Source organism: Daphnia magna, linkage group LG10, assembly GCF_020631705.1.
Source record: "Daphnia magna isolate NIES linkage group LG10, ASM2063170v1.1, whole genome shotgun sequence".
NCBI lineage: Eukaryota > Metazoa > Arthropoda > Branchiopoda > Diplostraca > Daphniidae > Daphnia > Daphnia magna.
In genome coordinates, this window is record NC_059191.1 from 7,015,217 (window position 1) to 7,029,201 (window position 13,985).

A 13,985-nucleotide genomic window follows, 5' to 3' on the forward strand; every position below is an offset into this window, starting at 1 on the left:
ATTGTCATCACATTCACATATTTATCGGTAGATGCCACTTTCTTGATTAGTACAACTTAAGCCGCTAGATGGCATTCTGTTGTTGACAAAACAGCTTGGTTCGGGCATAACGAGATCTAACAGTTGTTGTCAACCTTCCTTCTGTACTTCGAATGCAATGTGTACAAATAGCAATTAGTTTTTTTCTCCTCTTTTTTAAATCTTTGCTTGAGAACACACAAAAAATGCTTGAAGCCTGTGAAGCTTTCGTTACATATGAGAGTGGCATCATTCTCGATCGCCAGGGATTCGAAGTTAATGACGACCCTGTATGGATACTCGGTCAAAAATACGACACAAGAACTAGTGAGTTTTTATTAGGACTAGAGAATGAACTTTACCAGATTACCTCTTTTTTCCTCACTTAGAGTTGGATGAACTTCATACAGATATAAAATCCAGATTGTTGTTAACATATAGAAGAAATTTTACTGCAATTGGAGATAGCGGTATGACCACTGATCGTGGATGGGGTTGCATGCTTCGTTGTGGTCAGATGGTGGTAGCACAGGCACTGGTGAAGCAGCATTTAGGTAAAATTAAATTAGTCAGCAAGTGTTATTGTGCAACATGGTGTATGTGTACTTTTTTTAGGAAGAGGCCCATTCTGGCCATTAAAAAATGACCAAAACAAAGCTGAAACATACAAGAAAATTTTAAGGCTTTTTGAAGATAAAAAAACTGCAGTGTACTCTATTCACCAATTAGCTCAAATGGGAGTCAGTGAAGGAAAAGAAATAGGGCAATGGTTTGGCCCAAACACTGTTGCACAGGTTTTGAAGTAAGTATTATTACTGAAATATGACCAGTAACCAGTGTTTGTATTGCTGGTGTGCATTCACAACTTTTTAGGAAATTGTCTGCTTATGATGAATGGTCATCACTGAAAATCCATGTTGCCATGGATAATGCTGTGGTGATTGAAGAAATAGGTTGGACAACAGTAGCATATCTAAATACAATGATTTCACAGATAATTGGCATTTTCTTTTTCTTCCATAGAAGAGTTGTGTCATACTAAGAACCCAGATGCTGAGACAACTATGTGGAATCCTCTTTTACTTGTGGTCCCGCTACGACTGGGCTTGCTGAGCATCAATCCAATTTACATAGACAGTCTGAAGGTATTGTCGTAAATGTAGCACAAAAACAGAAACAGAATGACTTCTCTTAAAATGGATAGGCTTGTCTCCAAATGCCCCAATCGATTGGAATGATCGGAGGAAAGCCAAGTCAGGCGCTTTATTTCATAGGCTACGTTGGTACGTACCAATCGTGAAAATGAGCGTAGCAGATAAATTTTTATGCTTTCGCTTGACAGGAGATGATGTCGTTTTTCTGGACCCTCATCTTACCCAAAATGCAATTGAATTTGATGACGAAGAATTCGAGGATTCCTCTTATCATCCTACGACGAGTGCGCGGATCTCTTTTCACTCGATGGATCCCTCGTTAGCGGTGGTAAAAACCAAATGATACTGAGTTTATCATAAGATTGTTTTTTGTATTGCGCTTTCCTGGGTTTCAGTGTTTTTCGTGCACGACGCATTCTGAATGGAAGAACCTGCTTCAACAATTTAAGATCATGACTGAGGCGGGGAAGAAGCAAAACCTATTCGAAGTATGCACCCAACGGCAGGCCGAGTGGCATCCATCCAGCATGGACTTAGCGGATGAAGCCATTGCTCTTGGTACATTTTGAATTCTTCCTGTATTTGATTAGAAGTTGATAATTTTTTATTTCTCAGCAGATAGCGCAGATTCGGAGGAAGACTTCGAAATTTTGGGTTGACTTCTGTAATTTTGTTCAATAATATCGACAAAGATTTAAAAAAAAAAAAAAAAAACGGATTTTAAACAACTTTGTTTGCCGGATTCTTGACTAAAAACGTTAAAAACTCAATAGAAGATTTTTGGGGCACTATACCGGAACTGTTGCATCAAAGGCAGACAACCAAATATGAAAATTCAAAGCTACATGTATGGCTATGTTTAGACCTATTCATAAACAGATATCGTTCTTGGTTGGGACGAAGTAGGAATAAATTAGATACGGCACGTTCCTTCAACATCACACGAGGTTGCGAATAGTTCATATTGCGCCGTAAAGTCTGAAAATTTACATAGTTCATTCGTGCACCCAGGCAGCTTAATAGGGCGTTCTTGTACGTACGCCGTGACGTAATGACCATCTGTACAGTTGAATAGCACCAGCGCCAAATGAGTGCCAAATGAACTTATCAGAGAAGTACGCCACTCGCGGTGCTTCATTAGCTCTCGGTTTGAATGTTTCACTGGAATGGCATCTTTAAATAATCCAAACCGCGCCATCACTGGATTATAGAACAACAAAACACACATAAGAAATTTATTTCAACACAAGAAAATGTTATGTCACCTTTGAGAACCGTCCCAGTGTGCGTGAAGTAAAATTTTCCTTTGGGATTAGGCGAGATATTGTCCACAACTCGCCTTAAATGTAGGGAAACCCAATGGTCGTAACATATGATAATCAACCTTATTTTAAGTGTTAATACCTGAAACTGTCATGGACATCCTTTAATGGCACGCAGGCTTGCTCGTAATTTACCGGAAAACCATAACCGTTCTCATAGTAGAATTCTAAATCTTCGCGATATTCAAGTATCTGGTTGATGTGATGAATACTGATTAATAATTACAGATTTTTTTTTTTTAGATGTTTTACTATCAATCAGCATTGTACCTTTAGATCGTCTTTGCTGAAAACCGCGCACCAGGGCGAGAGCTTCTTTGGGTGCCAGGCCTTATTGAACAAGCACATATTGTACATCAGATTAATATCACCTAAATAGTAATTGTTCGACATGTTTATAAGTAAATCTGTAAAACGGATTAGTTGATGTTATAACACGTTTTACTGAAGTTAAGTGTAGAAAAGAAACCCAGACGATGGGTGACGGACTGGAGCATTGACAAAAAATCGTCGGATTCTTCAAAAAGGGTTCTTTCAATTAGAGCATCTGAGTTTGCATGGACTTTTTTTTTCCACTTATCACATACTTCATCAAACTATTTTTGAAAACACAAATGACATGATAGTTGTATAAAAATTGTGAAAAACAAAGTTTACCCTCAACAGGGTATCTGGAGTTGATGATTTCTGGAAAAAAACATCACCAATGTTTTTCTTTCCAAACATTCCTTTGGCAAATGCCCTTGCACTGGCATTTGTTCGCTCTGTGTCTGTATGCTGAAACTGTTAAAAGTTAAGTAGAAAATCTGAGTTAAAAATCAAAGTAAAAGTCATCAAACATTATTTTTAGATTTACTATGTATGATGAATTCACAAAAGGTCTTGTGAGTAGTGAACGGAATCTATGTTGAAATCTATCACCAATGCCTTTTAGTTCTTTAAATCCCTCTTTCACAAGTAGCTCACCATCATCAACATCAGCATGAAATTTCCATTTTTCAAGGTTTTTAATGTCATCTTTGCATAAGGATCCTCTTCCAGCCTTATAATTTGAAACTATCTCTCTTTGAATTAGTGGAAGTACAGACTTAAGTTTTATCATATCCTTTGTAGTAGGATTACGTGAACCATGTCTTGCAAGTAACCAAAATTGCTGAGCCACACAGCCTATATCAAGCATGACATATTTAAGTTTGTTACTTTAACTGTCATTAATATGATGAATAGGTTTTTTACCAGGTGGTGTTACTTCATCATCATTTTTGTTTCTATTCCATCTGTACGATGTCTTGGTGCCGAAGAAGACGTAAGGGCTATCAATGTCGTCGTAGCAATCCGCTTGGTTTTGCTTTTTGTTAATCAGTGTTTTACTTTTACCTTTTTCATGCGATTTCTTTGAATGTTTTCCGGCTTGTACAAATAAAATCAAGAACAAAGTTAATAGAACGAGATTAAACAATTTTGACATCCTCAATAAGCCTGCAATCAAGGCACGTTTTGTTGAAGAACAGATTAGTTCAACCACTTGTTGCACGTCAATATCAACATTAACATGCTCACCACGGTCCACGGGCTCGGGCTATATGAGATTTTGATTTACGTCCTATTCTTAGCTAGCGACGCCAGCGCCACCTATCGTGTCAATATGGACTGACGCTAAGGACAACATATTGCAACTTTTATAATAAAAACAACTCGATACTCAAGGGACAAGGTTTCCGATAGCCATGAGCTTTCAAATTAATTAATTTTGGCAATTTGAGATGGTCGGGAACCCGAATGGTTCCGTTGCATGGTCCGGGAAAAATTTTATACCATGGGATTTTAAAACCGCGTCATTAAAAGTATTTTTAAGACCAACGACACAATTTCAAGCTGAGCCTTTTACGTTGCAAGATTTCACAGAAAGTTGATTGAACAAATAAATCCAGAGTAATATGTACAATAGAAATATAAATATATGCTGACAAACGTACTTGGCGAATAAATCTTACCATAATTTCGTTAGCGCTTAAGGACGCCTAACGTGACGACATGAAGCCCCTCCAAACAACAGCACAAATGCAACAAAATAGAACTTTTCCAATAGAATGCATATCGGGAAAATGTCAGGAAATTCCCACACAGTTGCGACATCCTAATATTGCTGTTTAATTCAAACCAAAATATTTTCTTTACAATTACAATTCCGTACAATTTTTTTATTCAATTTGATGCACTCACAAGTATTGAAAAGAAGCAGTGTATATTTTGGAAATTTTTTTGTTTCTCTTAGGAAATTAGGCAAATTTGGGGAGGGGGGAGCGGATTTTACCTAGATGTTTAAAATCAGTATTACGAAAATAGTTCACGCAGAAAAGTATCTTCATATTTTATGGTTAAACGCTGTGCCCTCAAGGTTGGGATTGCATGCATTTTGCACATATAGGGTTATGACTCACGTAGCATATAGTCAGGGAGTCTGATTACATAGGCGAGATGCATTAGATAGGCAGGAAAAAAGTAATCATATGCGACAAATGTCTTCAACATTACACTTCTCTGCTAATGATCCATACTGGTTTACGAATTCCCGGAAGTGACACAGCTCATGAGAACACCCTGGCAGTCGAACAGGTCGTTCTTGGAAGTAGGCAGTGACGCGGTAGTCGTCGGAGCATTTAAAGAGTGCAAACGCAATGTTAGATGCAAATGAATCTATTAGTGAAGTTCGCCATGCTCTCTTATGGATGTCAAGCCGGTTGAGATGAGTAGGGCGAACTGCGTCTTCGAAAAGTCCCATCCGGGCAAGAACTAAACATTCAGTGTTCAATGTAAAGTTGTGTGGCTTTTCTCTTTATATTTTTGTAGAAAAATTACCTTTCAATATAGTTCCAGAATGGGTAAAATAAAAGAACCCTTTTGGTCTAGAAACCTCAGACTCTTGTACTGTTTGTCTGGAAGATAGACAAAGAAAACCGAATTATAAAAAGGTGTTATTGTTTTACCCTTAAATTGTTTTCCTAACCCGAAATTCTCGATGATATGTTTTAAAGGCGTACAAGCTTGCTCATAGTTAATGGAATAACCATAACCATCTTCATAGAAATACTCGAGATCCTCACGATATTCCAATATCTAATTCCAACTATGTTTTTAATTCCTAAATCTCAAACGGTTGGACAATAAAAGGTGGGGCAGCAAACATTTTTGGCTTACCTGGAGGTCGTTTTCGTTAAACACAGCACACCAAGCTGAGAGATCTTTTGGTCGCCAAGCTTTGTCGAACGAGCACATCGAGTACATCAAGTCAATGTCACCTGCATTGTACAAAACAATGTGTTTGGTAAACCTATGAATACATACATATGAGTAGATGTTACAAGTTTGATGTCAAACCTAGAGTACGTAAAGACGTAAAGCCCAAGCGATCGGAGACGGATTTTATCATGGACAAGAATTCAGGAGTTTTTTCAAACAATTTCTTTTCAATGGTTGCATCAGGATTCTCATCAACTTCCTTTAACCATTTGTCACATGTTCTGTAAAACTAAAAAAACAAATATTGTTCACTGATTTATTGTGTACAAAAAAAACTATACATAAAAGAAAATGTTACCCTTAGAAGGTTATCAGGTTTGGGTGATTTCTTCATGTACACATTGGAAGAATCTTTTTTTCCAAACATTCCTTTTGCAAATGCTTGGGCACTGACATCAGTCCTTTCAGAGTCAGTAAACTGAAACTGTGTAGCATTATGTCAAAATAAAACCCTGAAAACTGAGCTAATGCAACAAGTGTAAATATTGAATTACCTCGTATGATTCATTGACATATGGTTTCGACAAAAGAGTTGGAAATCTTTTCTGGAAACGACGTCCAAGACCTTTCAGTTCAAGGAAACCTTCCCTGACCAGAAATTTATCTTCAGTAACATTGGCAATAAACTCCCAGTCTTCAAGATTATTGATATCATCTTCACAAAGGCTTCCTCTTCCTTCTTTATGATTCAACTTGATGTCTTTGAAAATGAGTGGAAGTTTTTCTTTCATTTTTATCATGTCTTTTGTACCGGTATTCCGTGTACCATGTCGAGACATTAGCCATAATTGCTTGGCAACACAACCTAGAAATGCAACCATTATGCTCATCTGAATGCTTATGAAATAATCAATTAACTTAAGTACCTTTAACTTTTACTTCTTCGTCATCTTTGTTTTGATTCACACGGTAACCTGTTTTTGTAGAAAATAGGATGTAAGGACTGTCAACGTTATCGTAGCACAAGGAGGGTTCGGCATTGCGGATTGAGTTCACATCAGACAGCACGAACGTAATGCAACAAACAATTAATGTTATACACAAAAAGTAAGTTGTCTGCATTCTCCCTCATACGTGCTCTCTGCCTTTCCTCCAACAAGCAAATGGCGTTTCAACTTTAATTCAAACTTATAGCTTACAAGGCTTACACACCACAGACAACACGACCTCGATCTTCGTTAAGAATTCTGCTCGAAATTCTAGTTTGTCGTGATATGTCGTCGCTAGGTAGTGCTAGCTATACGAGCACTGCAGTTACACTACTACAACCGCAGCTATCAAAATAATTTGCTTCCGCTCGCCACTATCACTCACCGCAGTCACCAGAATCCGCAACACAAAATATGATTACATATAAAAATTTGAAAAAAACTTAATAGGCAAAAACTTGTAAAGGCTTTACAACTCTTTATGTAAAAATCCGATAGTTGCAACAAAATGGCAGTGACTCAAAGGAAGTTTGGCTAAGCAACCGAAACCAGTCTGATGCTTATTACCGGACTGTATCGGTATTCGGCAAATCTGTGTAAACTCTCATTTGTGGTAGGCTACAGTATGCTGGCAAAGTTGCTCCTATAACTCTAGTTGGAACCCTGATTACTAGATCCGCAAATTCTCTAATGAAATCGAAAACAGAATGAAATGTGCATTAGCGGTTATACTAATGTCCCATTGTAACTTTTGATTTTTTCATTATCCTGAATATTCTTCTTTCCTTGAACGCCTTTTTGCTTGTTAAATAATTAGTCACAAACAAAAGGGGAAAAGATAAAAAGTAAGATCGAATTTCGAATACGAGCCGTTACGAAACTTGCGTACGATCAGGCATTCCCGCAGCAGCCATCACATAAATAAGTTGCCCTAGATTACAGCAGAGTTGCCCAATGTATCTGTAGTTTCGCTTCGATAATCACGGAGTATGTTCCACGGACAATAGTTGATGCAAACCATGGCCGGCTGTTTAATGTCCCAAAACGTGCTGGTCTTGGTTGCTGCTGGTACCACCAAGGTTTTCGTCAGCAAAGTAGTTGAAGAAGGTACGTTAAGTGAAGCTGGCAGCAGCCAGCTATTAAACACGGTCAAATGCGTGGGAGTTGACTTCCAATATTCTTATCGCCGCTCTTGACGTCATGGAGCAATTGGGCGATAGTGTTCCACTTCAACCAAAGCACTTGAGAAAAAAAAAAAAGAGCTCGTCGGTAGAGTGAGGAATTGAGAAGGCCTGATCACAACCATTCGCTAAAGCCCTTTGAAATTCAAAGTTTAGTGGTAAACTCAATTGAATGATTGTAGTTTATTAGTTATGATAACTTAATTATAATAATTAAACTCAATCAACATTGCCGTTTTAAACTCATTTATCTTACGTAAACTTAAATCTCTTTGGTAAAACATAAAAAAAAATTAATTTAATTATTGGAGTATATCAACCTACGTATGTAAATGTCGCAGAGACCAAGTTATTAGGGCGTTGCCAATTGATTTACTCTTTCAGAATTATTCAAAATTAGAGATAAATGATGCGGTCAAACATTACATGGATGGAAGGTGGACTGATTTCATTTGATCGATGATATACCGGAGTCATGAATCGAGGGCATGACAGTAGGGCGTGACGTATACAGTAAAGAACGTCCTAGCGAGTAACACGAAAAATGCTCCTCCCACGCGTTTATCATGTATGAATGATTGCTTGATAGTGAGTGAATGCTTTATACGCCAAAGAATTCCATTCCCATGAATGAATGAATGGCCGTCCAGTAGTAGCCATCATCCGTGAACGGTAATGGACATGGAAAACCGGGAGTCATATCGAGTTGACTATACGGACGCGGCGCCATCATTCATGAATGAAAGAGTGAAAGAACTGCGTGAAGGACAAGCTTGAGCAGTGCGGGCGTTTACGTAAAAAATTGCGTTATTTCGTAATGCATGGGTGCTATATCGGAATGAATGTTCTGGATGGATGTTCTCATCTTCGCTTATGTGTTGTACGCATTTTGATATGAAAGGCCATCAACGAGAAATTCTTTACATTTTTTTATTCCACTTACTTTTCCGTATATAGTATGGTGTCTGTGTGGATCCAGATTCAGTCAATCGGTTAAATACGTCTTAAAGGTCATCCTTCTTTATTTTATTTTATCGCTGCTATTTCCATACCATATCCATATTTTTTACGGCAAATTGAATGAGAACGGCGATATTTCATCGTCAATTCCGACCGGAAGAAAATGGAAGCAAAAAAACTACGTCTCTTTGAATAAGTTTATGAATGGACGCATCCAGTCAATGGATGTTAGGCTGATCGATCCCCGAGGACGTAGCGACTATCTGTGCCGCGCAGAACGTCTCGTACACCGGAATAGAGCAATTCCGTCCTTTGTGAAAGGGAAATCAATCAAATAATGGATGAAGTGGTTGGAAGGCGGACTTCACATTGCACGTCGGTGTGAGAAAACCGCTGTTTAAAAACAAATTTGAATCTTCAAAGTGGTTACTCGCTGCATCGTAAGGACAATGCGGGGGAAACCCCGGTGTGGAAGATCTTTCATGACGGTCGATGACGGAATAAATTTTCAACGAAAAATTCAAACAACAAGAGCCCTTGATGCATTCTAAAGGTTCTGGTGGGGGGGGTGCATCCACACTTGCGGAGGCGGACTGGCAAGTGAGACGGATTTCTACATAGCTACCCCTCTTCAAACTGATGGATGAAGCCCCCAATGCCAGCGACCGTATCGTACATCACTGGCTACATAATCCCATCCGTCATGGATAACATTAGGGGGAAGAGAAATGGATGATCAACTAAAGGCTTACATTTGTACGAGCTCAATTGAATTAGACTTGGGACTTTGTTGCTGGTTTTTACAGATAAATCGTATTTTCTTTTCGGTCATAAATCTACAAACCATTTCATTCTTCTTCACGTCGACACTAAAGTGCCAAGAGATTGCCTCCGAATTTCGGGAAAAAAAACAAACGAAATTAAATAAATATGTGGCACGTGGCAAATATTATTCTTCTATGTCAGGATCCGGGCAAATACTGGCTGAAACATGACGGCTTTCCTTTCGCTTATATAGATTAGTCTTCCGCGTTATTGAACAGCAAATCATCTAGACGGAGGCTGTTAGTATATATACGCCAAACGATCGTTATCCGTTAATACGTTCGATGAAGCAGTTGTTAGTTATATTTAGAATACATTGGGGTCGTTTTGAATTTTTCCTTCTTCAAAATTTACCTGCTATCAGTCGATCCATCGCCGAGTCATTCATAGTGCAATATGCCCGGCATTAAGTCACACTACCAATTGACTGTCACATAAGGTAATCAGATATGATGCATTGCTATGTTTGGTGTGCTAAATTTGTATCGTTTTGTTGACGTCATTAAACACAACGTTGAAAGAAGACAAAAAGCATAAGAGCATGACGGAATACCTATTTTTCGTCTTCCGGAATCGGTATTGGTTTGGATTGGTGGTCGACACCCACGTAGATCCTGGACAAAGAGACAAAGAAAAATAGGAAAATGGGATAGAAAAATATCCAAGAAAAGAAAGAAAGAAGTCGTGCATATATTTGTATAGATGCTGCGCAATCGCTGGTTTCCCCCCTTATTCTTGTGTAGTGTTTGACGCTCCTAAAACCGCCACGTGCTCAGCTTGCCGGATGTTCTGTTTTCTTTGCTGTGGTGTTTTTGGTCGCTTCGCTGGTGGTGTTATTTCAAGCAAAACGCTGATTTAAGCGAAAACAATTTTTGGATGCCTTCTGATTTTTGGGTCCGCTTAGATCTGATTACACTCACGAATCCCGATTCTGTTAACGTGGCAGGTAGCGAAAATAATCGACAAAAAAAATGTTGCGTAGTTCTATATGCACAGTTTCCTTCACAAGCGATGACTTTTGCTCATTTGCATTGTGCTGCGGGCGACTCTACTCCACAGCGAAAAGATTGACTTGGAATTTGAGTTGGGTCCCAACTGAGAGTAGAGGATATTATTATCTTTGTATATGCAGCTCGACGTGATGACTCGACACTCTCATGTTCGTTGCCCCCCCCTCCTCCCCATACACTCTCCATCCAAAGCTGGATCGGATCTGCTGTATAAGGGCTGGCATGGAAAGCGAGGCGGGAAAAACATCATCACGCATTAAACAAAAGCTGGGCAAGTCTTGTGGCCATACATATATATACTGACGGACAGCAGGTAAGGAAGAAAAACCAACAAACCCGCTGGGATTGAAACCATGTGCGTCACAACGGCAAAGAAGGTGTGTCAGCACGTGAGGATGGCACCCAAATATTTGAGCTGGGAACACATGGTGGGTCTCTCACGGTCGGCTCACGCAGAGCATTAGGTACGCATAGGCAGCCACAATTGTCTGTGTCTAGTCTATAGCCAATTCGTTTTCCCACTTTTTTCTTTTTTTTTTTTGCTACCGTTTCAAGAACGCGCGTGGCTAACCGGAGTAAACTGGTACCGCACAGACGAGCGCGTGTATTTCGGGAAAGATTTTCAACTGAGCGGGAAAGTAAGCGAGGCAAAAGAGCCACACTAAACAATCAACGCCCACGCTCGAAGATAAACGAGGTTTGTTTAGCTGTCTAGTTCGTGCCCGATGACCCCAACAGCACAAACACAATTAAAAAAAAAAAAAGGAAACAAGTAGAAATCATAAAATGAAAAGGGAAAATAACCGCTGACATTCAAAGAGTGCCAAACAAACGGGGAAGGGCCTGCAAGTCGGAAAAGAAAGCCGGAAAACAAAAAAATTAATGAAATGTTTTGGGTAACGTTTTTGTGTAATATGAAAAAAAAAAGGAAAGATCTGCCGACATTTTGAAACCATAAATCATCTGTCAAATCTAGTCACAGTGAAAACCGTCAGGATAAGGTCATTGGAGGATAATGCATTTAAATATCAGCAATGTAATTGTTCACCGTAGCAAAAAATAACGTTGGTTATTTCCCATCTTTCGTATATATGCAAATGGAGTTAGGGACTCGGCGGGTAATTTGAAACGGGACAACGGATTCGAAAGTTCCAGTGGGGGGAAATCTTACTCTACGGGGCTACAGAAATAAGTCGTAATAAGAGGCCAAAGATTGCGTATTCCTTGTTTCTATATAACAGCTTGAATGATCGTCAACGTAATTTTCTGTCTCCAGTTGTCCGGATTACAAAGTGAAAGTTATGCTGTAACGTAACACCTGATGTAACGTCATCGAAAAAGGGTTCGACTGGAATTACATTTTATATTAGACACGGTTGAAAAAAAAACACAATTTAATAACAAAGAAGAGGAAGGTTTATACAATAAGGAAATATGACGCATATAAGAATCCTCCACCTTTTTTAATATTTTTGGGCTGAAAACATTTTCATGATTCTGTGATGAAATCGAATAACCCGCTGTCCGTTTCAAGAATTTTCCTTCTTTCTATAATTTTTTTTTATTTATTATGTAACCTGTGGTATAACATGTCATTTTAAGCTACAAAAAAAAAAAAATGAATATCTGTGACATGTCAGGCTGTATCCAAACAGAGGGACACGCTGAAATTCAACATAAGAAAATGTGAAAAACTATGGTGAAGACTGATGCGGACTGAAACTGTAAATGCTCTATCCTATATCTTTTGTTACATAATTCGTTGGAAAAAAAAAAAAAAGGTAGGAGAAAAATCAAAATTGACAAAAAGAAAAAATAATACAAAATTATTGTCAATTAAATGAAATCTGCTGGAATCAATAAATCATAGGTAAAAATCCAACTAGAAAAAAAAAAGATGGGGGGTTTGAGAAGAAATAAAAAACGCATAATCAGTTGCTGCGTATGAAATGAATGTTCCCTATTTTGGTATGTAGTCGATTCTTGGAAAACGGTCGAATCAAAACCAAACAATGTGAATCTTACCGAGAATAATTTGAGATGTCGCTCCGTAACTGTTGATAGATTACCGACGGGTAGGATTTTAATGATCCAATATCAACCGACTCATGAAGAAAACAGGAACACCTTAAATTTAATTTAATTTTATCTTATTTTGTTTTTTGTTTTGTTTTTTTCATTTTCTTAATGCTACAATATAGCGTGACCTGGCCATCAAGCCAATAGTGACCCCATTGAGGCAGGATGGCGTTCAAATGTTTATGCAAAGCGTCTGTTTCCTTGACATCGGCAACTGGTTTCTTCGGTATCACATTTCGGCATCACAATGGATGGTCAGTGGGCTTCATATCCATTACTTTTCAATATCTAAATGTAGAGAAAAACTCGAAAACTCAATCAATATAGCCAATGAAAAATCTTGCATGACATATTCAGTCGTATACGTCAAACGTATCTTCTTTTTTTTGAAACCAAAATTCGATTGTAAAGCCAATTGAACAGTCTTCAATGAACGAATCCCATCATTTCCTAAATCCCAAAAATGAAAAGTCAATTTGAAAAAAACGATAACGAGTATGCAAAAAAAAAGTAGTCGCTGTTATTGTGGGTACTAGACACAGCAATACTTAATTATGTAAAAAAAAACTGGAAAATTGTGTGTCCTAAAAAAGGATCGCTTTTCTCGGAAAAGGTAATACTGGGAATTAAATAATTGATTTATTTTTTTTTTTTACAAACTATTGCGATTGAAGCAAAATTAAACTCACGAATTTCATCAATTTCATGCACGTCATCTTCCAGTGTATCGACCAGTGCACACCATGGACGCTTGGCAAAATCGAATCCTCGAAATTGATTATCAACCAGTTATAGAGTCTCCGTTTAATTGTCTGCAAAGCCATCCGACGAGTTAATTATGTTATAGTCTACATTAAAGGAAAAAACGTAATAATAAAGAAGAAAGAATTTGTCGTGTAAGGACGCTTTGGACAACAAGCACGCGTGGGAGGCAACGTCAATGATAACAATGGAACAAACAAGAAGAAAACAAACAAAAGGAATAAAGCGAATCCTCGGCATAAGTCCTGTGGAATCTCTGAATCGAGAGGCATTGCTGCAGGCCGTCCCACTGCCATGAAAGAAGGGCGTGGAAGAAGATAGAGACCGAGTGCTGCGCGATCTTCCTTGTATTCTTCTTCGATGTGAACCTGCTTGCTTTATATAAAAATGGAGGACAAACAAACGCGGCTGTTAGTTGATCGACGACGGTCGACTCCAGCGTTGC

The 13,985-nt window shown here is 38.4% G+C and overlaps 3 protein-coding genes across 5 annotated transcripts; 1 reads left to right on the forward strand and 2 right to left on the reverse strand.

The window, feature by feature from the left end:
• Positions 1-81: 81 nt before the first annotated feature.
• LOC116932009 (cysteine protease ATG4B) lies at positions 82-2,115 on the forward strand. Of its 3 annotated transcripts, none has more exons than XM_032939695.2 (9): positions 82-345; positions 408-572; positions 634-820; positions 892-971; positions 1,042-1,163; positions 1,223-1,301; positions 1,361-1,500; positions 1,568-1,730; positions 1,788-2,115. In XM_032939695.2, the coding sequence occupies exons 1-9, from the start codon at positions 153-155 to the stop codon at positions 1,829-1,831; spliced, it is 1,173 nt and encodes a 390-aa protein (XP_032795586.1). In that variant the 5' UTR covers positions 82-152; the 3' UTR covers positions 1,832-2,115. The 3 variants fall into 3 exon arrangements, with proteins under 3 accessions (XP_032795586.1, XP_032795587.1, XP_045035775.1); XM_032939696.2 differs by having other exon boundaries at positions 1,791-2,115; XM_045179840.1 differs by having other exon boundaries at positions 1,045-1,163.
• On the reverse strand, positions 2,001-4,094 carry LOC116932007 (multiple inositol polyphosphate phosphatase 1). Its single transcript, XM_032939693.2, has 8 exons — positions 3,731-4,094; positions 3,351-3,661; positions 3,152-3,277; positions 2,940-3,090; positions 2,765-2,865; positions 2,577-2,686; positions 2,438-2,511; positions 2,001-2,372 (listed from the first exon to the last, which is right to left on the reverse strand). Exons 1-8 carry the CDS (start codon positions 3,960-3,962, stop codon positions 2,086-2,088), a joined length of 1,392 nt encoding a protein of 463 aa, XP_032795584.2. The 5' UTR covers positions 3,963-4,094; the 3' UTR covers positions 2,001-2,085.
• A 586-nt stretch (positions 4,095-4,680) lies between these two features.
• On the reverse strand, positions 4,681-6,997 carry LOC116932008 (multiple inositol polyphosphate phosphatase 1). Its single transcript, XM_032939694.2, has 8 exons — positions 6,661-6,997; positions 6,289-6,599; positions 6,093-6,218; positions 5,873-6,023; positions 5,693-5,793; positions 5,502-5,611; positions 5,354-5,430; positions 4,681-5,287 (listed from the first exon to the last, which is right to left on the reverse strand). The coding sequence occupies exons 1-8, from the start codon at positions 6,854-6,856 to the stop codon at positions 5,001-5,003; spliced, it is 1,359 nt and encodes a 452-aa protein (XP_032795585.1). The 5' UTR covers positions 6,857-6,997; the 3' UTR covers positions 4,681-5,000.
• Between the last annotated feature and the right edge of the window lie 6,988 nt (positions 6,998-13,985).